This window comes from Cygnus olor, chromosome 10 (assembly GCF_009769625.2).
Source record: "Cygnus olor isolate bCygOlo1 chromosome 10, bCygOlo1.pri.v2, whole genome shotgun sequence".
Taxonomy (NCBI): domain Eukaryota; kingdom Metazoa; phylum Chordata; class Aves; order Anseriformes; family Anatidae; genus Cygnus; species Cygnus olor.
In genome coordinates, this window is record NC_049178.1 from 7,010,299 (window position 1) to 7,036,666 (window position 26,368).

At 40.6% G+C, this 26,368-nt stretch overlaps 1 protein-coding gene across 5 annotated transcripts in view; it reads left to right on the plus strand.

Moving 5' to 3' along the window:
* POC1A (POC1 centriolar protein A) overlaps window positions 1–26,368 on the plus strand; it is a 57,305-nt gene that overhangs the window by 8,408 nt on the left and 22,529 nt on the right. For all 5 annotated transcript variants that reach the window (XM_040569238.1, XM_040569236.1, XM_040569237.1 and 2 more), the window contains exons 6-9: window positions 61–176; window positions 6,469–6,602; window positions 16,317–16,385; window positions 18,935–19,033. In XM_040569238.1, coding sequence (XP_040425172.1) covers window positions 61–176; window positions 6,469–6,602; window positions 16,317–16,385; window positions 18,935–19,033 — 418 coding nt within the window. The remainder of the gene's footprint in view (window positions 1–60; window positions 177–6,468; window positions 6,603–16,316; window positions 16,386–18,934; window positions 19,034–26,368) is intronic.

Consider the following 26,368-nt stretch of genomic DNA (forward strand, 5'->3'; position numbering starts at 1 on the left):
ATACCTTTGATCTTCAGCAAGAATTAAATATAAACAGTTGGATTTAACTGCAATTTACAGGTTTGTGAATCATGTGGATTTTCATCCCAGTGGTACATGCATTGCTGCAGCTGGTACAGATAACACAGTGAAGGTGTGGGATGTTAGGATGAATAGACTTCTTCAACATTATCAAGGCAAGTTAAGATCTTTGAAAAATCTGACCATTCCATGTTTTAATATGGATTGCTCCGAAGCCCCAGGACTCTCTCTCCATCACCTGCTGTTTTTGCAGAAGGGCATGGGCTTAGGCCTACCCAGGGAAGCCTTTCTTCACCAAACCTCATGCTTTGCTTTGTATTAGCTCCAAGACTGATTCTTGCAGATTGATGAGAGACGCTTCTGTTCTGATTTTTCCTTTTCTGCCCACCATCAAAAAAAAAAAAAGGCAAAAAAGCCCCAGCACTGAAATTGTATCATATTGCAGGTGTGCATAGGTGTTATTTGCAATTCTGCTTGGCTTTTATTTACTGTTCTTGAGGAAATAATGTGCAGTAGAAAGAATGTGACCTTTGCCATCAAGTAAGTCTGTGAGAGAAATCCAATGCATTCCAGCAAAGCAAAAAGTTAAGTTTTTCATGAGAAAATCATGGAAAGTTAACAAAAGAAGGAAAATGAAAATCAATAAATTGCAGTTCTAGACCATGATATATGTTTACAGTTCCTTCTCCAGTATCTTCTTTGGTTTTCATCTTCCAGAATTGTTTTGGACGTTGTTACACCTTTTCCAGGCTAGTTTGTCCTTGGAGTAGCTTTATATTTAAGAGTCTAGTTTTTGTTGTTGTTTTTTAATCCTTACTTTCAAAATGGCATCTCCTCCTATTGCCTGTTCCTGTCAAACTGATTAGTGCTGCCATTTGGTACAATTGAGTAGGGAAAAAGGTCCTTTCCGATTCCTGCAAGCTCAGCAATCCATACATTTTGAGGCACTGTCTTCAATACAAATAGTGCATCAAACTTAATTTTGTTAGCTTTTGTGAAGACCACTTCTGGCATGCTAGTCAAGCAGATCGAAAATATGGGACTGGAGCTCAGTATTCTGTTCTTTCTGCAATCCACGCCAAATAGCGTCAGTTCCTGCTGCTACAGCCTCACAGGTGAATGCCAGGCAGAAAAGGCAAAATAGTAAAATATTTTTGCAGTTGATTTCTGCTAACTTCACAAATTAAAAGGCAAAAATTGAACTTTAAATTAAAACAGTTGGACCTCCTGACTTTATTTAACTAATTGTTTTTCAAAGTGCTTTTGTCTATGTATCCCTTTACTCACAGGTCAGTGAAAGAATTTGCATAGTCTTTCAATGAAAGTTCCTTAGTTTCCATTAAAATAGAAAGGCAGAGAAAGTGTTACGGTGGTTTAAGGAGCAGGGCACTCCTTCTTGTGTTCCTTCAGTGACCTGTACAAGACAGACTCTTCTTGTACATAAGAGTAATGGGAGTTGCTCATCTCAGAGCAAACACAGACTATTTGCAGAGAAGTCATTAACGTTGTGAAAGTCCTCTGGATTCCATGAAAAAGTACCTAAAAGCTTTGCAAAAACAGGTTGGTGAGGATTAGGAACAGTCTGCAAATTTTGGAATCCTTTAGTAATTCTGCCCTGTGTAGTGGGCTGTTCTTTGCACATAGATGGAAACACCATCACCATTATGATCATCTAATCAAACCATTAAGCACTGATGGTGACACCACCATCATTGAAACAGTTCTCTTCTTGGGTTAAAAAAAAAAATCCAGGCACAGGAATAAGGAATATGATTGTATCCTGGCTTCTAAACTGAAGGTTGTCCTCTCAAGTGTGTTGTCCCTGTGGAGTCAGGTCAAATGGGTGTTGAAATCTTTCAACTTTAAACCTGCTTCAGTTTCTTGAACTCTCATATAACATTATTTTTATTTATTCAGTTATTCTGATGTACAATCACTTCTGGTTCTGATAATTAACAAACGTAGCAGACATAAAGCCTTTTGAGGACTGTTGTTTCAAATCGTTGTAATTGTACCTTGTACTGGCCACATACCAGCAATGAATCAGTGAGGTGGATTGATAATTGGCTGGATGGCAGAGCTCAGAGGGTTGTGCTCAGTGGTGCGGAGTCTGGTTGGAGGCCTCTAGCTAGCAGCGTCCCCCAGGGGTCAGTACTGGCTCCAGTGTTATTCAACTTACGCACCAATGACCTGGACAATGGACAGAGTGCACCCTCAGCAAGTTTGCTGACGACACGAAGCTGGGAGGAGTGGCTGATACCCCAGAGAGCTGTGCTGCCATTCAGAGGGACTTCGACAGGCTGCAGGGTTGGGCCGAGAGGAACCTCATGAAGTTCAATACGGGCAAGTGCAGGGTCCTGCACCTAGGGAGGAATAACCCCAAGCACCAGTACAGGCTGGGGGCTGCCCTGCTGGAGAGCAGCTCTGCAGAGAGGGACCTGGGAGTCCTGGCGGACAGCAGGCTGACCGTGAGCCAGCAATGTGGCCTTGTGGCCAAGAAGGCCACCAGTATCCTGGGATGCTTTCGGAAGAGTGTTGCCAGCGGGTCAAGGGAGGTGGTCCTCCCGCTCTGTTCAGCCCTGGTGAGGCCCCACCTGGAGCATTGTGTCCAGTTCTGGGCTCCCCAGGACAAGAGGGACATGGAGCTGCTGGAGCGAGGCCAGAGGAGGGCTATGAAGATGATGAGAGGATTGGAGCAGGTGTCGTACCAGGACAGGCTGAGAGAACTGGGCCTGTTTAGCCTGGAAAAGAGGAGACTGAGGGGAGACCTCATCCATGTGTATCAATGTCTGAGGGGAGGGTGTCAAGATGATGGAGCCAGTCTCTTTTCAGTTGTGCCCAGTGAAAGGACGAGAGGCGACGGGCACAAACTGAAGCACAGGAGGTTCCAGCTGAATATGAGAGGGCACTTACTGGGAGGGTGACAGTGCGCTGGAACAGGGTGCCCAGACAGGCTGTGGAATCTCCTTCTCTGGAGATCTTCAAAACCCGCCTGGATGCCATCCTGCGCAACGTGCTCGGGGTGACCCTGCTCGGCAGAGAGGTTGGACTAGATGATCTTCGGAGGTCCCTTCCAAACCTCGGCCATTCTGTGATTCTGTGAATGCTGAAGTGTGATTCTTTGTGTAGTAAGTATTGTTAACTTGTGACCTTTATCAATACTTGGAAGTGCCTTTCTGAAGTCTTGCTGCTAAAATAGGTGCCATGTTTAAATACTCGAATAGTGTCAGTCTGTCCTTCAACCTACTTTATCAGCTTTTCAGCAGTGGCAAGATCTGCAGCGCATGTTTCCGGCCACAGTATAACTTGGCTCAGTAATGACCTCTTCTTGCTTTCCACTTACTGCTGTTAAATTGTCCAAGTCTAATGTGGTTTAGGTTTGATTGCCAGGTTTATTTCTGTCTTGGAGTTGTATATTTCCCCTATATCCCACCCTTTCTGAATAGGATTTTAGTCTGACACTTGCTATTGAAGCGATCTTTTCCTGTTGTGTTATTTTTAACAGCTACTGTGTAAGTCCTAATCATGTACTAAATTTTGAGCTAGAAATAGTCATAAAAGCCAAAGAAATCTAAAACGGCAGTGGTAGTTGTATGCAGTCGCTTCATTCACTTGCGGCTTCAAACTGATGCATTTGTAACATAGAATGGAGATGTGTTTGTAGACTGCTCTGTAAGGGTTTATGCACATGCCTGTTGGCTGAATCTGATTTAGTTTTGTGGCTGAGTCCCACTAGAGGGCATCTCTTGCCTCTGTATGGGCTCACGCTGCCTGATTTCAAGGGAATCCATTTTAAAGATTAAATTGCTTTGAGGAGTTAGTAGATAAGTAGCCCTGCCACAGGCTCTTGCATGTTAAAGCACGGTTGTTTTCTAAAACCGATGTGTCTTTTAGCTATGTTGCTCCTGTTGCCAGGGCTTATTCCAACTGTAACATTTGTAAAGGAAAGTTGGAAGTAGAACGCACGCTGTAAAACTTCTTGTATGGTATGTCTTTTACCAAAGTAAAGAATCTCTGGTCCCATTTACTGTATAGGAGAGTAGGTGGATGCTTTATTCGCTCCTCTAGTTGGTGCTAACTATTTTTGTACAGCAAATAAACCCCTAATTAAAATGGTCAGTATTTATTCCCTAAAGATTTTTCTTCCTGTGCAAGTGAGATGCCCTGCGCACAACTTTGCAGATCTGTGGAAACAGCTTTAACCTGCTTTGTCATTGCTGTTTCAAAAGAGCAATTGACATGTGTCTATACTTCAGACAGAGCTGGGCGATGGGCATCAGTCTCTAGGACCGTGGCTGTCTCAAGTACATGCTTTTTTTTTTTTTTTTTTTTTTTTCTGCCTGCTGATTACTGAGGTGTCACTACTTCTGTGCAGTCAGTGTCTGTATTGCAAGGCTCAAGACAGTTATGTTCAGTCACTCAGTAGGTTGGCATGACTCAATTTTCAGTAGCTAACCTGTGAAGGTAACGCCTGAGCCCAATAGCAGTCCCTTACCTGGCCGTTATTTTTCTAGGGCTTGGCTGGTGGAAGGGTAGGCTTGTGGCAGCGGGAGATGCTTCCTCGTGCTGCGCCTGGTCTATCGGTGAAATAAATGAAATAAAGTGAAGTTGTAGGACGTTTTGGCAAGTTTCTGGGGGAGGTGTTGTGAATGCTTTTGTGAGAGGTGTGAGCTGGTTTGGCGGAAGGAAGATGAAGTTTTCTCTGAGCTTATGGCAGCCAAGAACTGCTTGGGCATAGAAGCTGCGACTGCTGACATGGCCACAGCCTGTGTGAGTTCTTGCCATTGTGAAAAGCTTTCTTGGCAAAGCCAGAAATACTTAATTCACTGTCTGGAGCTTAGAGGATGTATCTTTATCTTAATCAGTTTCTGGTGTGATTCCTTTTAGGACTTGCTTTAGCTGACAAAATATGAACTTGCCTGCATCTGAATATAGACAGTAAAGGGCTGAGAAATATTATAAATTACTCAGAATAAAATTTTCAAAGGAGTGTGTTTAGTGCTCTTTAAGGATAAAAAACTCCGCATGTACTTTTTCTCCTATAATATATAAGGGCGGGAGGGAGACCTACCTGTTTGATACAGGCAATATTCACCTACAGGAATAACTGTTTAGAAGTTACCTGCGTTGAGTTAAGGTTTTTTGTTTTGTTTTCTATAGGGTGTTGCTGTTGTTTGTGTTTGTTTTTTTTTAATTATCTGGGTCAAGAGGAGATACTTCCTAAGAACTTAAGCTGAAGTGTCTAGTGTTTGAGAGCTTAAAAAGTAGATATGTTCTATGTGGGGGAAAAAGAATAGTTGGTGCTAATGTCTTTAAAACTGTATTTTGGGTGAGTATTTTTAGCAGGCAGTTTGGATATGAAAAGTACACCTGACTTAAGAGAATATAAGTTTAGTCTGGGGCTTGTTGAGGGAGGCTGCATTAGTAGTAGTAGATTCAAGATGGAACATTTGGAGGGCGTTCAGTATAATTAAGAACAAATGGATAGTTAAAATGCTCTTGAAGCATAGCTTTACTATTCTATAATGTCACATAAGCTATGCGTATGTGAAGTACTGCGTGTTCTTACAGATAAATAAGCACAATAGCTTATTTTGTGAAAGGTGTGGTGTGTTTTTTTTGAGGGGGGGGGCGGGGGGGAAGTCCTACATTTGGTAGATGTTTAATGTTCTAGTGAATATAAAAGTGTAGTTTGACTTTTTTCCTAGGGCGTTTTCTTTAGCTCCCTTCAAAATAACTCTTAGGCTTTGTCTTTGTGCAAGAAGGATCACTTCATTGGAAGTTCGTGCTCTAACAGTTTGTCTACTCATATTTGTTATTTAATTATATTTTTTTTTTGGTAAGGGGAATCGGATGGCTGAAGAAATAATGTTTATGCTGGACCATTTTCAAGTTGCTGGTTCTTCTTTCCTAGTTCCTCTTAAACTTAGTCTTAGAGTCAGTAAACTTAAAAGAAAAAGAAGAAAAACGAAACAAAACCTATGCAATACCAATTTTGAGTTTTTCTTTCATAGTAATTTCAGTCTTCTTAATGTACTAGCTTATAGATTTTATTTTTTATTAATTACTTGGGAGCAAGAACAGCAGCTCCCCTGTAGTAAAATATGCCAACATCCAGCTCTGTCACAAAATCATATAGTTCACTTGTGCACGTAGTTACATTTTAGGGCTACACTTGAAGCTTTTATAGTCTTAACTCTTTTAGAATAATTGGAAAGCTTCCTTTTCCATTTCAGTAAAGTTATACCTATCTTTACAAGAATTTGAATACTGGCCTTGTTCTCCAGTGCTTTGAAGATTTTTGTGGAATGTTTCCCCCATGATAATTTTCCTGTTAAACTTTGTAACAGAAAATCGGAATGTGTTTGTACTTTATTTTATTCTTTTGCCTTGGGCTTATGTAAACTGGTCTCGGTGATTCTTTGTGTATGTTTTTTCTATCCTTAGTGCACAGTGCTGTGGTAAACAGTCTTTCCTTTCACCCCTCTGGAAATTACCTGGTTACTGCTTCCAATGATTCAACTCTTAAAATTCTGGACTTGCTGGAAGGAAGACTTCTGTATACTCTCCATGGTCACCAGGTGAGGAAAAGCCTTTCATACAGTGACATACAAACCCACAACGTACTGGGCAAATCTGTGCTCGAGCCTTAGATTTCACTCTTTGTATCCAAAAATCTTTTGAAAAATTCCTTGCTTATTAAAATAATAACGATAATAACGAAAACCTTTGAGGTCAGTGTTTTGGAGGGAAGGCATATAGGGAGGAAAGGAGATAAGGCAGGAGTGGAGAGGATAAGGAAATGAGGCAGACGGGGAGCTTCAACACTGGGGATGCAAGCCGAAGACTGAAGGGACACATCAGTGCTGTGCTCCAGACTCTAACCCCGTCGTGCAGTCTCTGTACTGCAGCTCAGACCGTCTCCCTCTCTAAAGAGGTGCAAATAGCACTTGGCCTTCTGACGTGTTGTGAACGTAAATGCTGTTTGTCTGATAGGATACTTGCAAACAGTAGTGGTAAAATGGAGGAGATGCATTTTGGGATGTTATTTGGGCACACATTTCCATTTTGTTAGTTGACTGAATTAAATAATTGAAGGTGATAAATGCTGCTGGCTGGGTAAGTTTAACTGATTGGCCTATTAGTATTATGCTGCTGGATGTGTTGCTTGTAAGGTTTATTATATGAATGCTTAGAGCTCTCTTTTAAAATGTTAAATGGAAATAAATAAACTAATTTCATTGCCCACATTGAGTGGGGCTCAAAGTTATGAAAAAGCAAACCTGTTTTAAAGATTCCCTTTCTAAAGGGACAAAGAACAGACATTCCTAATCTACTTGTCCCTCAGTTATTATTGAGGCTGTTTTGAGCCATCAGTACTAGCTGGGGAAAATCACAGCCTGAAGCTGTTGGAGGCGTGGTTCTGGTCAATAATGGCATCTGTGTAAGCTGCAAAATTGATAATTCTGGCTTCTTGTGGCTTTATGTTTAGTGATTGCATTGTCTGATACCTAAAAAAAGGTTGAAGTTGTTCTGCAACTTCTCTCTTATAGTGTATTAGTAAACTTCTCTTATTTTTCATGATTTTAATGAGTAAATGTAACAGTCTCATACTTAAAGCTCTACTTCAAGACAGGATCTGATAAAACTGACCAAAGGGTTTAAATGCTGAAAAGAATGAGACAAAGATATGAAGAAAAGATAATAAATACTGAGTATCCCAACACACAAACCTCATCTGCATAAAACTTTCTTATTTTGAAAACTAGACTGGGTGGATCAGATAGGGCTGCAAGGCTTTTACCTGTTGTCCTAATCTCATTTTCATATTTGTCCCTTGCATTAATTGGTTATGCAAGTGCTTAGGAAGTAGCTTTCTGGAAAAGGGTAAGTCTGGAGGGACAGTGGATCTTGATACCTTTAATTCTTCTCTTAGAAAGTGATGTGGCTGGTTATTGTTTGGTTAGAGGCTGAACCTGCTTTCCATTCCTTCCTCCCTTCTAAACTTCTCACAGAGTGCAGTTGCACAAAAAAATAGCTTTGAGTATCTGAAATCGATTTTGGTGATGGAAGTGTTCAGAATTAGGCAGTAGAAAGTCCCTTTAGACTGATGCTCTACTAAACTCAGCACTTCTGCAAAATAACTGTTTATTGGGTTGTCTGTTGAGATGTAGGGTCAAAGCTCCTTCATTATTATTCCCCACCCCACACTGTTTCCTATCAGTGAGATAACCAGGAGAGAGTGACAGATGTTACCAAGCTGGCACTGGAAACGCTGTGACAGCAGCCCAGCTGAAGGGTTGTTGCCGTTTCAGGATTATATCTCTGTTAGTCTGGAAACGAGTAGAATTATAAAAGTGGCTGGCAGTGCTTTCTGGTCTTCTTTCAGGGTATTACATTAAGGTGAGATGGGTATAGAACCAGTCCTGGCATTGCCCTGGGCTGGCATTCACTCTGCTGATGTGTGCTGTATTGTTGTGGGGTTTTTAATGCCTGATTTGACAGATACATCTTTTCCACTTAAAGCTTGTGATAAACTTTGCTTTGTTCACAGTAACCAACCCGCAGGGACAACATGCAGTGCTTTCATCAGAAGCTACTGGGGTAGATTCCTGTGCTGGCTGCTTCTCTAGCCTGCTTCTCTGGTATATAAACGGGGGCTATGGCATACTCAGGGCTTTTTCCTCCAGTCTCACTGTGATTTCTGCCAGTATCTGAAAGTGGCTAAAAATGAAGTGGGGGTGGATTTTTTTGGTCACTAAGTAGATTTGCCTCTTTAAGCGAGGGTTGTGGGTTAGTCACCAAATGAACAGCCTGTTCTGAAGACATTCTTGAGTTGTGACTTTGTGTGGGTTGTTGGTCCTTAGTTCTTATTCTGACAGCTGACTGCTGTTATGTTGTTCTGGGAAGGCTGCATGCAAGCGGACACTTGAAGGAAAAAGTCTTAAGGTTCTTTAGACATACTTTGACGCAACTGCTGGAGCGCCAGGATTTTGTTACCAGCTGATTAGCTGTAGTTTACATAGGGAGGATTGCCAAGTTTACATTGCTGTCTTTTAAAATTGTAATGGAGCTGGCCGTGTTGTAGCAGAAGGATCGTTAGAGATGGGAGCTTGCAGCTTGGAGTTGACATCTTGCAGCTGTGGAATATCATTCTGTACTGTGCTGCATATTTGAATTCTGGAGTGCTTCGGGCTGTGAAGTACTGTTGCCTAAGCCCATACAGATGAGACATCGGGTTGGTATGTAAGTCCACCTCTGGTACTGAATCCTCGTGGAGGAACAGAATGTTTTGGGGCTTGTAAGTCACCTCTGGATAGTTGCTGGAAAAGAGCAAGTATGTGTACGGTGCTGTCTGCCTTTTGGGGTGGTTGGAGCATTTCCAGACAACTTCTGTAGTGGAATGGATGGAAGTTCTTGGTAAATATTTAGAAAACATCTGCATGGTTATATTTATAAATAGGAAGCCAGAAAATGCAAAGTTACAGTTCTCCAAGCAACCTCAACTCGGACTATGAAGTAGCTGCATTCTACCTACCTGGGTGGCATAAGTGCTCTCTGCTTTGCTGGTTAACGTAAGGGCAAGATCTTCTGAGCAGGCGTGCAGGAAATGAATGTGTTCCTTTAGCCTCTGCTGCCAGCTCTTCCGAGGTGGCATTAAGCATCCATGCAGGCCTAGCCATCTCTGGAGGGTGTGAGGACATCTCAAGGCGGCCTAGAAGTGGATCAGCAAAGGGAGAGAAGGGCGTTAGAATATGCAGTTGGCTTTAGATTAGCATTTCAGGTATTAAAAGGAAATGGGGGCTCTATTCTTCTCTTGCATGTGTTATTTATTTATTTTTTTTAACCGAAGCTTTCAGGAATTGAAAAGCTACTGGCGATGCAATTACAAGGTGCCAGTATGGTGGGGAAGTAGGACTGTTTTTCCCTGTGCTAAGCTGTAGCACACCTAACTTGTGGTGGAGGAAGGCTCTTATTGCCATTACCACCTCCATCCTTTATGCTTTTCTCCTTAATTTTCTTTCCCTCTTCCTTTCTGTCCTTTGTGCTGTCACCATCATTGTGCAGTTTCTAGGAATCCACCTTTCTGTAGCTAAACTTTTTTTTTTCCCCTCTTGTTCTTAGCCTGTGGAATGCAGATTCTTTCCATGCCCCCTATCTTTTGCCACCCTGTACCCACTTGGGGACAACACTCAGTTCTGCTCTGCACCTCCTGATTTGCCAGTATATAATACCATCTCCTCTCTCCATGTTGTCTTTGGGATATCCATGCTGTTTGTAAAGGACAACAAGCATCCCTGGCTTTTATAACTTTTTTCTCCATTTTTTTTCCCTAGCTCATCTCTTTAAGATTTGGATTTTCCTGTCTGATGCTTCTTCTGCAGGATACGTATTGCATCCTGTACCAGACTGTGAAACACCTGTGTTAGTTGTCACCTTTTATTACCTTTACTGCCACTTATGCTTCCTCCTGGCTCTGCCTTCCTACCTGAATTCAGCTTTCTTCTCCAGACCCATCTTTCACCTTTTCTGTGGATCTTCATAGCTGGGTGTTCCTTGCTGCAAGCAAGTTTATCATTGAACATGAGGTTTTTGCTCAGTGCTCTCTCCTTACTAGAAGGCCTGTTAATTTGAATCAGCCTTCAGTGAACTCCCTTCACTGATCTCTGCTGATGACACCAGTAAGATGGTCAACATGTCATCTCAGACCATCTGTGCTGTTCGATGCTCAAATGCATTTGTCTGTTTTCTCACCCACTCTTGGTGTTTTCGTAGTTGTCCTGATCACTTTTTCCGTCTCTTGCTCCTCTACACATTGTCCTTTGCAGGTCCATCTGTTTGCCATCTTTCTCCTGTGCTGTGGAGCTGTTGAAAGCAATGTGAGCAGTGGCAATGACTGCCCTATTTATTTTTCATTCCTTGAACTGATTATCTCATGCCTGGGATTCCAGCATGCATGTTGCTGCCTCTGATCTGCTCCTCAGACCTCATCACCATTCACATCTCCTTTTTCTTCATTGCATTAGTTCATTTGTTCCAAGAGAGTATGAATGAATGTACTGGATGGTATATTCCCTCTTTTCCCTGTGGGCAGCAGGAGAAGCAGCTCTCTTTGAATTAAATTACTCACTTCCCCCAGTTATGCCTTGTACCCGCTCTTGGCATCTCCCTTAATCTATCTGGCTCTTGTCTGGTATGTATTATTTTCTCCCAGATTAAAAAAAAAATAAGATTAAATAATTCTGCCAGCATTGTTGACCCCACTTGTCTCTCCAATTACCTCTCTGCTATTCCTTTCATCTTGAAGAACGTGCATCGTTAAACTTCTTTCCTCTGGTTTAATCCTGGACCTGTGACAGCCTGGCTCTTTTTCCGTCTGTTACTCTAAAGCCAAAATCTTAGCTCTGTTCATAGCTGAAGCTCAGAAGTCTGTTCTCTCTTGACTTAAATTGGTAGTGTTGGCCCTGCTGTTCTTGAAATCATGTGTCCCCTTTCCTTTACTGGTTCTACTGGGGAGGAAAAGCTTTCAAGAGGGCTTTCTCTGTGATTGTGTGCTAGCTTTGGATAGATGGTACCCATTTACCTGTGATCTGCATGTAGGTATGACTCTGCTCCAGGCTTATTTCCATTTCTCCAAACCAAACTCCTGGCCTATTTCTTCAGTATTTCTTTAGAGTGATCTGTTTTTTAGCTTCACCTTTTGAAAGATTGTGTTTTCAGGGATGCTTGTCCTCGTGTGTCTTGTCATGCTTTTGTCAATCGTTACAGATGCTACCATCATCCTGCCAGTCATTCAGTGCTGTAATCCGTGTCCTGCCTTTGGATACCATCCCTTTAGACAATGCAGGCAGACTACATTAAAGCCATTCAGAATAATTCTGAGCATCTTTTCTTAAAGCTGCACTTTGTTTTGCATAAGCTGATCAAGATGGATTGCTAGAGCAATAAATGACGTGATCATTAGCCTCGATCTGTAGGAAATGGGAGAACACAAAGGTGGGGAAAGAGAAAGTTGTTGCTGTCTCTTGGGGGTAGCCTGCACATTAATTAGATTGTGTGAGACACTGTGCCTCCCCTTTCATACAGGTGTAGGCAGCTGAAAGTAGGATGGCACCTGGAGTTTCAGCTACCATGCTATGGCTGTCTCATCTTGCCCAAATCTTGTTCATTGGGATCTTGGCTGCAAAGGACTAGGTTTGATCCCGTTATCATTCCTTTTGTATGGCTTTCTCTTTTTTTCTTTTTCTTTTATTTTTTTCCATGTAAGTATGTGTGTTTCCAGGTTTCTCTGCTGCATCCATTGTGTGAGCTGTTTGTTCCTTTCAGGGCTCCCTGGGGTTTGTCTCTACCCTGCCTGGTGCTGCTCCCTTACCGGAGGAGATGAGTTGAATATTGATCAGTGGTGATGTTCTTCCCACTCAGCAATTCCAGTGAATGACTTTTTGCTCTTTGTATTTTTCCTCAGGCTTCCTTCAGTTCTCTCCCAGTATCACCAAAACCTATTATTTCAAACTCTGAGGTGCACAAAAACCCGACAGTCTTCATGTTGTTGGTGTGCTGAGGACTAAATAGAAATGTTTTCTACTGCTGCCTTGGTATCTTGGTATCAGTAACAGAAGCTCCTGAACCCTTAGGGCATTATGAGAAGGTTGCACCTCACATGTTCTAGCTGCATGGGAAATAAGCCTCAAATTCTTCCTACAACTTGGCTAGAAGAATATGCAACTGCTGCTTTTTGCCACTTTTAATGCAGACAGTAAGTTTAAAGGAAAAAAACATCTGAAGGAGGCTTTAAATTCTTCAGTCTCCAACCACGTACCTGTTGTCCAGGACTGCATCACAAATATGTTGTATCTCCACCATGCTTACCTGGAATGAATGCAAGCTAGGCTATGCCTAATCACTGGCTTTTTTTACTATGCGTGACTTTTTCACGTTTGTTTAAAAGGTCAATTTAAAAGAGTATTTAACAGTTTAAATATTTGGCAAATTATTATTTGTATGTTGCTACAGCAAACCTGTTATATCTGGGGGGATTGCTGTAAGTACATGTATCAAAAAGACTTTTCACGTAATTTATGTCAGCAAATCTGGAGAGGGTGTTGTGTCTATCGACTTGTTTGTTCCTCTTATGTCAACTTATAAAGGCACATTCAGCCTTTGATATCAGTTTCTATTTTGGGAGGAATGTGTTCTGCTTTACTTCCTTTTTTCTTTTTTTTCCCCCCTTCAGAATGGCATGACTTTGGAGTCAGTTCAGTGCCTGTTTTGATGTGATTTTTATTGTGCGAAATTTTGACTAAATACACTGAAATAGGTAGACTGATTAAAAAACAATTCACAAATACACTACTGTTCTCCAGTGTTCTACACTTTGTCCTGTTCCTGAACGTTTTGTCTTAAGCAAAGCCTTGAATGGTTTCTTGCCCTCCCGACTCTTACTGGATTATTAGTTAGAGCTCAACTTCTGTGTTTCCAGGAGCCAATTCTTTAAAATACAGCATCTGATACCCTGACAGTGCACCAACAGCATAAATTGTTCTCTTCTGTTACATTTCCCACTTGATTCAAAAAACTTTATCTTTGAGCAGTATTCACCCCTGTGCAGTTCTCTGGCTATGTACTTGTTCTGCTTACTTGTCTCTTGTTTTTTCAATTCCTTTAGAGAATCTGCACTCCTGGTGTTGTCAGAGAGCTGAATGGTTGGAGGAAGTGGGTGGGAGAAGGCACCATAAGCATGTTTTGTCTCGGCTGAGTGACGTCAGTTTCTCTGGTTGGAAATATCTGCAGTATTTAATGCTGTGTTGGTTGAGCAAGCTTAGTTACACTAATGATTGTGTGTGCACTTCGAAATCGCTGCTACAAGATCAATTCTGGCAAGATGTCTCCAGAACGAGATCTTCCTAATGGAAGGCTTCAGAAACCTTTTGAAATTACTTCAGGTGAAATGACAATATAGAATTACCTTAGTGGCTTTTTAAGGAGGCTAAAACTCTTCACGCTAGGCATGAACACATTGAGACACAGTATTGCTGGCATAATCTTGTGCCAGCACATTTGAAAGCACGGTGGACTGTAGGACAGACGTTGCAATGACAGTTGTGCATTTGTCCTGAATGTAATCATTATGTATTTGTCAAGCTTCAGGATTTATAGTGATGCATTTGTTCTTCTTAGTATTTTTTTAAGTAAAGAATAAAGGGAAACCAGAAATAAGCTGGATCTGGGATTCCCGTGCAATGCCCTTTGGGAAGACATGAACTCTTATTAGAACAGTCCATCCTTGTAACTTGATGTAGAGTGAGGAGAAGCTTAGAACAGTCTGCAAGACAGTGGGTTTAGCAGTTGACATAAAACCTCCTGTCTGGATCCTTGCCTGTTTATTCTAACCAGAGTAGTTTGTCTGTGGTGCCTGTGCTCGAACAAACTTACCGATTTCCCAGCTCTGTTTACCTGCATGTCAGAAGATGCCTGCCTCATCCTTCCTGTGTGCTTCCTCCCTCGTGCTTGCTTAAAGGTTGAAAATATATTAAAATGAATGCATGGTGTGAGATGCATGCTTTTGCTCAAGTAGTGCTTTAGCAGTCAGTACCACTTAAAGTCTCTCAGAAATGACTTTTTTTTTTTTTTTTTTTAAGTGCAAGGCTTCTTCAAAATGCCAGTGCCTGTGCTGTATGACAGTGATCCTGGATGCATTCATTCTTGCATCTGTTCTCTAAAACTATTAGGAGAAAAGCTGTTTTAAGCCAGCCTTCTATATTTCACTTAACAACATGACAACTATCATAAGCCTGCATAGATCATAGCTTGTAGCTTAAAAATGGCAAACAACTGTGTGTAAGGAGTGCCCGCCTGCTTCTTGCATTCTCCAGTGGTGCTGCAGGTACCTGTTCGTGCTGCTGCGCTGCTCTGTCTGCCGCTCTTCTGCCACCTGTTCTTCTTTCCAGTGCTCCTCAGAAAACCGTGCCTTTTTCTTCTTCCTGTGCTGAGAACCACGATCTTGTACTTTGTGGATTCTTGACAACCAAGTCTCCAAGAAGAAGAATTGGATTCTGCTGTGAGTCTTGTGCATTCAGTTATTCTGCTTGTACAGATTCCTTGATTTGAAATGCTTCTAACCTTGGCCAAATTAATCACTGCAAATTGATTGGTTTGGTTGATAGCTAGTCAGGCATGTTGTGAAGTTACATCGTAGTGGTATGACAAGGGCTTTAACTCTTGGGTCTTCTGTAGTGAGTAGCTTGCATGGAATATCCTATAAATACATAGGGAGAGCACGTGATGACTAAAAACAAAAAACTAACAAAGAAAAGGAAAACATCCCTTTCCTTCGTGATAGAACTGATTGTCTTTCATCTCTTGCATCTCATCCCACCTATTGATCAGTCGTGTTTTATGCTGTCCCTTAGTGGCAGCTGTATATGTTTCAAAGACAGGCTGTTGGGAAAGCGTGCAGAGAAAAGATGTGATTTTTCCAAGGCAATTCTATTGCACACAGTGGTCTGTGAAATATGTTGTCTTGTGCTGTCAGTGTCTTGAAGATTTTCGGTAGTTCTTGAAGTTCTAGTCCCTGGAGCTGTATGATTATGCGGAAATCTTGGTTTGGTGGGTTTTTCATTCGTGTTTCTAATATTCATGGTGTGAAGAGGAGCTTGGAAAACAAACTCTGAAGGCTTGGCAATTTGAGGAGTGGTGACTCCATCTTCCAGGCTCCAACTTCTTCTAAAAAACCTTGTGTTTTTATGAGGAATGGCTTATGTTTTGTGAATGCTCAGAATTGTCAGTAGCTGGAGTATTTTTCTTCTCATAGTCTATCAATGCACCATTTGATGCAGAGCTGTGTGTGTCTTTGTGTATGTAAACCTCCTTTTCTACTTTGAACCTTTCCTTCAGGTGTCTGTGCTTAACAAAACTCAGTTTCACTAATTCTTAAAAGATGAACAGGAGCTTTAGGAGATGCTACTTCTAAAGGGAAGAGGATGACTGAGGGGGAACAAGGCAAAGGCTGAAGCTGTAAAACTTGGCTTGTTCCTCGCTCTGTCTCAGTGCTGTGGGTATTGAAGAGTGAGTATGTTAAACTGCAGGCAAAAATGTGGGAAACAATAAGTGCCAGCAAGCTTAGCACGTTAATTGTGGGCTGTTTACCTGACAGAGAAGAGTAGTTGAAACTTGGTCTTTAGACTGCTGATATTAAAAGAGAAATACTTTGTAAAGGTATAGTAAATGGAGCTTGTAACACTTTGTTGTTGCATTTTCCCACTTTTTGTAAACACTTCTTTTAAACTTATTCACAGGGTCCAGCCACCTGTGTAGCGTTTTCAAGAGCGGGAGACTTCTTTGCCTCTGGAGGTTCTGATGAACAGGTATGTAACTGTTTTTATTTGATAGTTATGTGCCCCGTTACTGTTTTTTAGGCATCTTACTGCTTTCAAAGAGAGGAAAAATGGTATTTAGAAGAGAAAAAGAAAGTGAAAAACATTAAGCACTGAGTTTTCTATCTGAGAAAATGAGGTGATGCTTCCCTGAATGCTCTCCCAGAGCCCATTGATCTACAGGGCATTGTATTTCACATTCTTCAGGGTTCTCCTTCTCCCTTAAATCTGTCCTTTCAGTTTTATTTCAGAGGCTGTGGCTAAGCCATCTCCCCAGATGGCTTTGAGTCTGATTGGACATGAACATAGGCTGCAAGTCTTTCTGGTGGTGGGAGGAGCTGGTGCAAAGCTGCACGGCTTTCTGAGTCAGAGCTGGACTTTTCTCTGAGCTTCATTTGTACTCTGGGATTGTCTAGGTGTGTCATGCTGCTGGTAAAGTGCTTTTGTGGACATAGCAGTTGTCTCTTCCTTTTGCTTCTGCTTTTGAATTGTAATCCCGATTCACATTTGTTTAAAAGCTGCTGGGTTTTCTGTTCCCTGGGAGAAAGCAAAAACGTATCCAATGCATCCAGACCATGCTGAAATAAGTTGCATTTTTTTTTTACGTATGTTTTCAGCATACTATCAAGGAAGAAACAAAACCAGTCCTAGGCCTGTAGTTCATGACAGTTACATGATCTACTGCATTTTAACTTCATTTTATGCTAAGATACGTGGCATAGCTTACCATCCTGTCTCTTTAATAACACCTTTCTTTTTCTTAAAAAAGATTTTAAACAGGCTATCTCAAGAGAGACATTTCTAGTTTTTTTTTTTCTTTTCCCTGTAAAATTACATGGGGTTTATTAAGGTTTGCTCTTGAAATGCTTATCTAACACAAGGAATAAGTATGCGTTTTCTGCTGTTGTTTCTTTCTCCCAAAAGAGCCCTAGTATGATGCTGGGAGTTGCAGTTACGTTGCAATTCATTGTTTTTATTTTCTATAGAAAACTTCTTAGAAATCCTATTTTTGTTCTTGATTTCTGGGCATAGCCAAGAATCTTTTGTTTATTTTTTATCTTGAGAGGATGTGTTAGCCTATACTTTTCTACTGTGTAAATTCCTTTAGACTTTTTTTTTCTTTTTTTAATCAGGTCCTGTTTATCTTTCATTTGGTTGGGATTTCTTTAAACAGAGTAATGGCCATTGCAAATTAGGTTCATTCTTTCTCCTCAAAGCATCTCCTTGTGTTGTTAATTGAGAGACTAAATGGCAATGCTTCCCCAGAAGCTGTTTTGTAAAGGTATATTTATGGCATGTGTTCATATTACTGACATTTTTGGCAATCAGTACCATCATAGCTCAAGGTTGTGTGTATTGCTGAGTGCATGTATTGGGAATGTTGGCTTTCCTGGACCTAGCTTTCGTGAAGGAATTGCCTCTTTCCTCTCAGGTTTACATGTGAAAATGTAGGCAATGCTTCCTTTTGTGCATGGAGAAAGAACTTGCACGTGTATGTATGGATTAAAAACAGCATTAGTCTTTGTGTATAAGATTTTTCTCTGGAATAGATCTCATCAAACACTAGCTTTCCGGATCCAGGAGAAATATGAGAACTAATGGCAATAATCAAGAATATCTCTAGAGGTCAGAGAGAAAATGTCTAAATTCCTTCATAAACAACATGTAGCCCATCTGAAAAGGCATGTTTACTGAATAGAGTAGAATAGTTCAGTTGGAAGGGACCTTCAAAGTTCATCTAGTCCAGCTAGCTGACCACTTCAGTTCACTGACCTGTGAAGCTGTCAAGAGATGGTTTGTCCAATAACAGCATCATATCTTCCTTTTACACAGTGGAATGGCCTTACTGGTTCACTGTGCAAGTACAAAAAAGTCTTTTTACACTTCACAGAAGGCGGGAATGAAACCTTGCAAGTGAAGCATAAACACCGATGTTTCTGTTAACCAAAATGAACTGATCAGATTCATAGATGTCTTTCAGACTTCTGAAATAGTTGATCAATGCTCTTAAACTTTTTCTACTTACAGAGTGTCATTGTCAAGGATTTTACTCCATAGATTTGCTCTTGATATGTTGAAGTGGTTTTTTTTTGTGTTAGAAGCCCAGTTGCAACTCCTCATCTCTTCTGAAATAAATACTGTGTTATGAAGAAAAGGTGCCTTTAAGCCGGACTTAATTTTGGTATTTAGCTGACAAACCAGCTCAAGATCTCTAACGTTAATCTCAAAGTACTAATCTTTCCTTTTCATCAAGATGTTGCTTTGAAGTTATCTAGGTAGCTCTGGTTTCATGATGTTCCTGACTCACGGAATGTTGGAAGAGATCACTTTCCCACTGAGAATTAAGTTATAGTACAGCTCTATTCAGTAGCATGTTTACAAATAGCAGCTCTTTAACGTGATTGATGCAAAGCTTTCTTAGGTCAGCCTGGTGTATAGCTGCCTTTTCTTCTCTGATGAGTTGACAAAATTGACCTCTAAGCTAACGCGGGTGAAAAGTTTTAATAGACACAACTTAGCCACTTGCCTTTCTTCTGCAGGTGATGGTATGGAAGACTAATTTTGATGCAGCAGACTATGGTGAAGTGCTGAAAACACAGAAGTCTGGCTCTAGTGTGGATGGGACCTATCACAGTCTGGTAGGTCAGCATGCAGAAATTCCATAAGGTTCCTTTCTGGAACATTTCGTACAACTTGAAAACCATGTGACTTGATTTCAGGTGTTTGAACTACAGAGCTGTCCTTTTCCTTGGTATTAATTTGAGTTGTAGGATGTCTGTTATTTACCAGTTTGGTGTTGTTTCTGGTTTATTTAGCTATACTTACCTCATAGGAATATTACATATATAGAGAAATAAATTTAGTGCATACATATGCATTTTTATTAGCAGACTGCATTTAGGAATGTGTGGTAGGGTTGGACAATGTTATATACCTCCATCTCTCCTCGCCCCCCCGCCCCCAAAAAAAATAAAAATAAAAAGCACAGATGTAACAGGTGAAAGCAGAAGGAAAGAAAGCTGAAAATAGATGTTCAGAATATCTTTTCATTGACAGCTAACAAAGACAAAAGAAATCTCTGTGGAGAGACTTAATGCACAGGAGAAATAGGTGACACATTGTATTAGAGCTTTGCTCCTGACTGTTTGGAGACATCAGTTCACATCCGTTCCCTGAACCACATGTGAAGAGACATTTGAGTTCTGACTGTACCTAATGGATGAATTCATCAGCTGAAAAATTCAGAATGATGCTCTGATCTAAGTGTAGCATTGATGTTAGACATCTTGTTAGATATCTATTACAAGATTAACCCTTTGAAGTTGCTGCCAGCACAAGTTCTGATTTTTGCACATTGTGAAATGCATTCAAAACACACTTGAGTTTTTGTATTGTCTTAAAAATCTTTGTATTTTTTGGTATGTTCAAGTATTACCGCAGGATTCTGAAATATGTTATTACTGTGACAATTTTAGTACATCTGGTTCAACATGGGTTGGAAGCTTAAAAGTGGGTTGTGAATCAGTAGGTTTATGCATATATGGTATGCCTTAATTGAAAGGTAAGCTTCTAACAGTCATCTCTTGCTCTGTGGCAGTATCTGTAATCTTATCAATTTAGATACCCTTTACTGGGCTACTAAACTATGTTCTCTCTTAAATATAATAGTGTTTTTACCGGATAAAACCTCAATCCGTTGCTGGAGGTGTTGGAATAGCCATAGTATTTTGACAAACAAGGTTTGTGTGTAACTTGCTATATAGCTCTAAACCTGATGCCTTATGATGTTGTGCTTTCTCAAGAGAAGCAATAAAAATTGGAGGATGCTGGTGCTAGGTGGGAAGGACAGAAAGATCAGGATCAGTCATGGAAGGAGATGGAAAGTCCACAATAATCCTGTCTAGCTTTGGATAAGACTGATATCTATCTTTTTGTCTTCTCCTGTGTCCTAACTCTAAAGTTATGCAGGCTATGAAACTAACAGTCCAATGACCTCTTTGTTTATTAGCTCATTGAACTGGACTAACTTTGAACTCTGTCAGTTTTAATTTAAGATACTTTGTGTAATATAATTCTGTGTTGAAGTGTAGAAGAGAAAGCCCTTACGGAAGAAATGCTTTTTCAGTTCGTGATATTAAAAGTAGTGACATAAACAGTGTAGATGAGGTGTCCTCTAACATGAGGTGATGGTAAGTTTACCCCCATTTGTACTGCTGTTATTACCAGTGCATATTATCCAGTAGTAATTTAAGGAAGGGGTTAGGAAATGCCTGATCTCTTCTAAAGCTTAGTCATTGGTATAGAACCTCTCAGCAGATGATATGATATGTATTGAAAGTAGCTGTTGAACTAGACCATTGAGCAGTGACTCACCACCTTGAATGTTGGTCCCTCCGACAAAACCCTTTCCCTGTGAGAAGAGGGTTTACCTGCCAAAACCTCTGATGGATGCTGATGGGACCCCTTGTGTGCTACAGACAGGTGAGTCCATGCCACGTGGTGGTAGTTGACCAGGATTTTTTCCACTTGCTCTCTGTGCCCATGGGAAGCAGGGCACTGCAAATTCTTTGAGGGTTTGAACCAGGTGCTGTGTTTTTACAGAGGGCAAAGTGAATCCATGCTGAATCACATGCAAGAGATGTACTTTGATCTGGAGACCTAAATTACTTCAGAGGAGTGAGCCACCCAAATGAGCCCTTTGGCTTGGGCATGCAGTGTGGGAGCAGCTGTTCCCTGTGGTAGTACTGGAATATAAAAGATGTGGGAAAGTTACCGTGTAACAGGCAACTTCTGTTAAGTTCAAACTGAGAGTGGTAGTCAGTGGGATTCTTCCTTCCTGTTTACTGCTTGGCCAAATGTGGTGTTACCTTTCAGTCTGAACAGCATAAATGAGGCTCCCAGTAGACCTGCTGGGTTAGCTATAAGCATCTATAGGGACTTTTAATTTAAACCTTTGACAGACTCCAACGGTAAAACTGTCCTGGTTAAAAAGCAGGGTGGAGGTGGCAGCAGTGGAGAGCTCTGGTGACTGAAACCAATCGTCTGTTGATGCAGTTCAACAGTGTGGTCTCCTCTGTGCGGGTGTTTCTGCCTCTCATGAAGTGGTTGGGAGCGTTGTTCTGCTTTGAAAGTGTGGTGCTGCTCTGAGCTGCTATAAAGGAGTGAAGTTCCTATGCTTGTCTCATGTTGCACTGTGGTCTGTGATGCCAAAGTAGTGAAATTTTTGGTGGTGTTGGCTGTATTGTTACCAGAGCAATCGCAACATGCAGAAGTAGAGCCTGCACCTGGTCTCTGCTAATGAATGGCTCACTGTGCTCGATGAGAATGGAAATGCAAAATATGACTTGTGCTCAGTGCTCTTGAATTTTGGGTTCTTAAGAATGCAGTGCTTGAATGTTAACACAGTTATGATTGCTAAAGTTAGAGGAAGAGTAAACAATGTAGTCTGAGAGCTTGTTTTGAATATCATAAGTTTAAATTTCAGATTGATATGAAATGTTCTTCGCTATTAAAGAAGAAGCTAATCTCTCTGAAAATAGCTTGGCTTATTATTTTGAGGAATGTAAGTGTAACCTGAACATGGAAATTTTGACTCTGTAAGAAATTGTCCACTCACGGCAGCCTAATTCTTTTCTTTCAAGTGAAGGTCTTTGATTTTTCTTTTAGAAATATGTTATGCTGGGCTGTTTTTGAAGAGTACTGCTACAACTTAGTGCAAGACTTGTATTTCACTATATATTCAGCTTTAAAAGTGCTTCCTTTCTATTTTGAGCCAAATACTGCCTTTTTAAGTTATGAAGTAATTATTTTGATGCATTTTGTGTAGCTGAGGTCAGTATTATTTCTCCCACTTCTCTCCCATCAAAAAGACTTAAAACAGCAACCTGTAGTTTTTAATTTCATACTGAGGTCATCCTTTCCTTCGATGGGAAGGGAGACTGCTTTATTCTTCTCTACTGCTGTGTTAGTGTACTGACACTAGTATTTTAGTATTCTGCTTCTGGAATAAGCCTGAGATTTTGCAGATGTTCTTTTAAATGTAGTTACGTGCCAAAAGCATGTAGGTTGTTATTCGTTTTCTGTACCCCTAAAATATATGAACATTGTTCTTGACACATCTGAGTCTGTTTTCACCTTTTACTTAAGGCAAAGAGAATATTTTTCAAAGGAGAGCTTATGCTTTCTTATATGGTGTAACTTTTTTTTTTCCTTAAGTATTGTGAAAGCATGAATACTAACCAAAACAGCGGCTATGTAAAAACATTGTTTTGTATTCAGTTTCTTGCAGGGAGAGTCAGACTAACATGCAAGCACTAAGAAAGAATAACTGAATGCAGATATAAAAACTAGTCCATCATTGAGATGGATAGGGAGAAAAAAAGAATCCTAAACAACCTGTGGGATAAGAGAGGCATGAAAAATCCTGTCAGGGTGGGTGAGCTTGAAAACAAACTTGCTCTAAAACAATCTTCATTTCAATATGCAGGTGGAGACTGAAGCCTTTAGAAGATGCTAGTTTCTCAGGCAGTTGGTTAAAGTTCATTATGAATCAGGGTATTGGGCTTGTTTGTAGCAATAGGTGTGAACTTCAAAGTTGCTCTGCCCACCTGCTTGTGTTTTCTGTAAATATATGAGGCTTGGGAGATGCAGCTTGCTTTGAAAGTAAAAATACTCTGTGCAAGGGCTATTGCAAATGAAAGAAGGCCATGATGGGCAGGAATTATAGTTATGGCTGTGGTGTAAAAGAATAAAAACTAAAATGTGATATAAAGAACACTAAAGCTGTCAGAGGTAAATTGTAAATATATGTTAGTTTAGATGTGAGAGATTCTATATGTTAGATCAGAGTTATGATATCTCTGGAATGCTTGCTTACAAGTTATAAACTAATAATTGCTGCTACAAAGTGTTGCCTAACTGCCTTGAAAACCTAAGTTAAGCGTAAGCACTCTTGATGAGCTCTGCATGAAGCTCATGGGAGGAAATGAAGTCTTACAGTCCCGTGTCTTGATTTATGTTTTTGCTTTGAGCTGGAATCTAAGTACAGGTAAATTTATGTTTTAATCCAGAATATTGAGCAGTGAGGACCTCAAGGAAAGTCAGAATAAGAGGCATAGATTTTTGCCTGTAGTTTCCTATATGTGCGCTCTTATGATTGTCCTGGGGTCACTAACTCCGAGCATAAGGGTCTGTCTGTATGAAGAATTGTGTAGGATCAGATCAAAGGACTCTAAAATCGAAAAGATTTTATTATTTACTTAATCCTACTATTTGCTCTTTTTGGAGAGGGTAGATAATGTGTTTTATTTCGGGTTTTTGGTGGTGGTGTTTTTTTCCTCTCAGATACAAGGAAAGCTTCGTACAAAGCTTTGCACACGCAGTAACAGCCAACATGAGTATACATTAACACTTGTTTCATTATGTGACAGATTTGCTGCTATTGTTTGACTAATTCCAAGAAGACTATGTATGGTAAAGTGTTACGAACAAATGCTGAACAGTTGATGTCACATGGGCACTTAGAAAGTGCTTGGGTATTTATCTAAATTTGTACACTCACTGAAATTGATGGATAAAAAAATTGTATGAGCTAAGTTGGTAAACATTGTTTTTAATGTGATGTTGTGGAAAATAGGAAATAGTCGTCGATGGAGAGATTCTTTATTTGATCTTAAATATAATTATAAACATGCCTTCTATGATTCTCTGTTGTAAGTCCTTGTGCCGAGCACTACAAGGCAAAGAGGGACTGCTGAGGAGACTTTCCACCTCAGTCTCTGACCCTTTTGCCATTGCATCAAACTTTTTGAGGAAGAATACTCCAACAGTTGTTCAGGTTGTAGTACCTCAGAGGCAAAGCAGTCTTTAATGCGGGAAGGAGGACTTCCGACGTCCAAAAGGCAGTCTGCGGGTGCTGTGTGTGGCTGGTGAGAGGGGTAACTAGTGTGGCAGAACATAGGCTTACAGGTGGTGGTGGGAGGTGTTTCTCTTGCCACCTCGGTTGTGAGTTCTGCAGCCATAAAACCTAAATATATGCTGTACGTGGATGCAATGTTAGTTTTCCTGAGAAAAGTTGTACATGTGAAAGCTTTTTGGTTTGGAGGTAAACTGTAGGATAAGGTCAAATGACAAAGCCAGCAAGTGTCTTAGCTACTCTTGCTGAGAAAACACAGCTTAGTTCTCAGCTCCCAGCATGATGCTGAGAACTGCCCACGGGAGTAGTCCTTTGTAGTCCTTTGCTAGGACAGTTTGGGAGACCAAAGTCACGTGGGCAGAGAGGCAAGGTTGTCCTCTGTCACTCTTCTGCCAGGAAATCTTTGTGTTTTTTTGTTTTTTTTAAAGCTCATGTGCAGAAATGTTCTAAATATACTTAGCTCATTAGAAGATAAATGGTGCTCTATTGCAGAGTTACCAAATTCAAAAATTCAAAGTCTAATGACATAGCAGACTTAGCAAAGATTGGGAAGAGCAGTGCTTCAGCAGGAAGGACTTCTAAACAAAAGATAAGCAGCCCATGGCTCTTCAAATATGCCTTTTGGTTAAGATGATAGATATTTTCCCTTTTTCTACACTTCTGGGTTTAAACTTCTTTTTTTCCATGAGGCATTGGATTATGCTTACTTCCTCAATGTATATTTTTCCAAAACAGATAGGAGACTAATTCCTTGTTGTAGTCCATGAGACTTTGTACAGAGACTGTCATTTCAGTGTGCCTCTCCTGTATTTTGACTGGAAAGTGTTTCCTGAACAAACTATAGCCTGAATAATTATCAACTACAATTCACTTCAGCCTGAAGAAAGAGGAGATGTGCCCTTATTTTGCTAACTACACAGACTTTCATGTATCTTCAATATTGTTTATACTCTCTGGGAGGTAATTTTTTGTTTGACAAGAAATTGCTACAAAAGCCTGAGATCTGACAATGGTAGTAAGTCATAAATTTTCTTAAAGAAAAATGTGTGAAAACAATGATCTGATCATTGATCATCAATCAGCTCTCTGAGGCCTACAGCTGAAGTTCCTAACCCATCTCCACCTCTCATTTGCTTGTTCCCTTCTGCATTTGGTGACCTTGGGTGCCTTTGGTGCTCAGCCTGTGGTCTCCATGCTGACTGCAGCAGTTCAGTCTGTCAGCCAGTCATTCGTTGTGTAAATAAATTCCTCCTGAATTACTCAGGGGCCAGATGTGCTTTTTCTTTTTTTGACCTTTTGGCTTCTAAATCAGTAACTATCTCTAATTTTGGCATCCTTTAATACTTACAAATACTTCTGTACATTTATTTATTTATTTGCTGTGAAATTCCCTCCTGGGAAGGCACAGCTGGAGCTCTGTGCAATTGCATGTTTCTGTTTGCATCTCCTCCACCTCGTTCTATTTATTTCCTTATTCTTGTGAATTGTAAGAGAGGAATCCTATCTTCAATAGCAGGGGATCATCCTTCGGATTAAATGTGGTCTGTAAATTGATTTTTTTTTTTTATTGTTTTATTTTTCCCGATCTGCTTGTCACCTTGTTTCTCCCTGGATGTTTTTCTACTCCAGGGAGCTTTAGCCTGGTATATTGTTGTCTTCCTCTCGGAATATGTAGATAGATTATTTACTTAAAAGAACAACAGTGATGAGTTCTCAAGGTAAGTTTCCACTGCTTTCTACACTGTTCTGCTGTCCAAGCAGGAGCTTGATAAGGAAGGTCAGGAGTCTTATTACAACTAATCCCAGGATATTAAGGAGCTCTTCCCTGCATCCTTCACAAGTGGTGCAGTTGCAGATGATTGCTCATAGCTGACTAGTTTTCACTCTTCCTTCACTTTTTGTTGAAGGGAGCCTGGAAGCCTATTGCAATCTGTGACTTCCTCGCATTTTTGTGAGTAGAGATAGGCTCAATAGGAACAGAGGAAAAGGTTTCTTGTTTTTCCACACCGTTCTTTCTGGTGTGGACAAAGATGGTCTCTACTGTGGCCTGTCCTGAAGA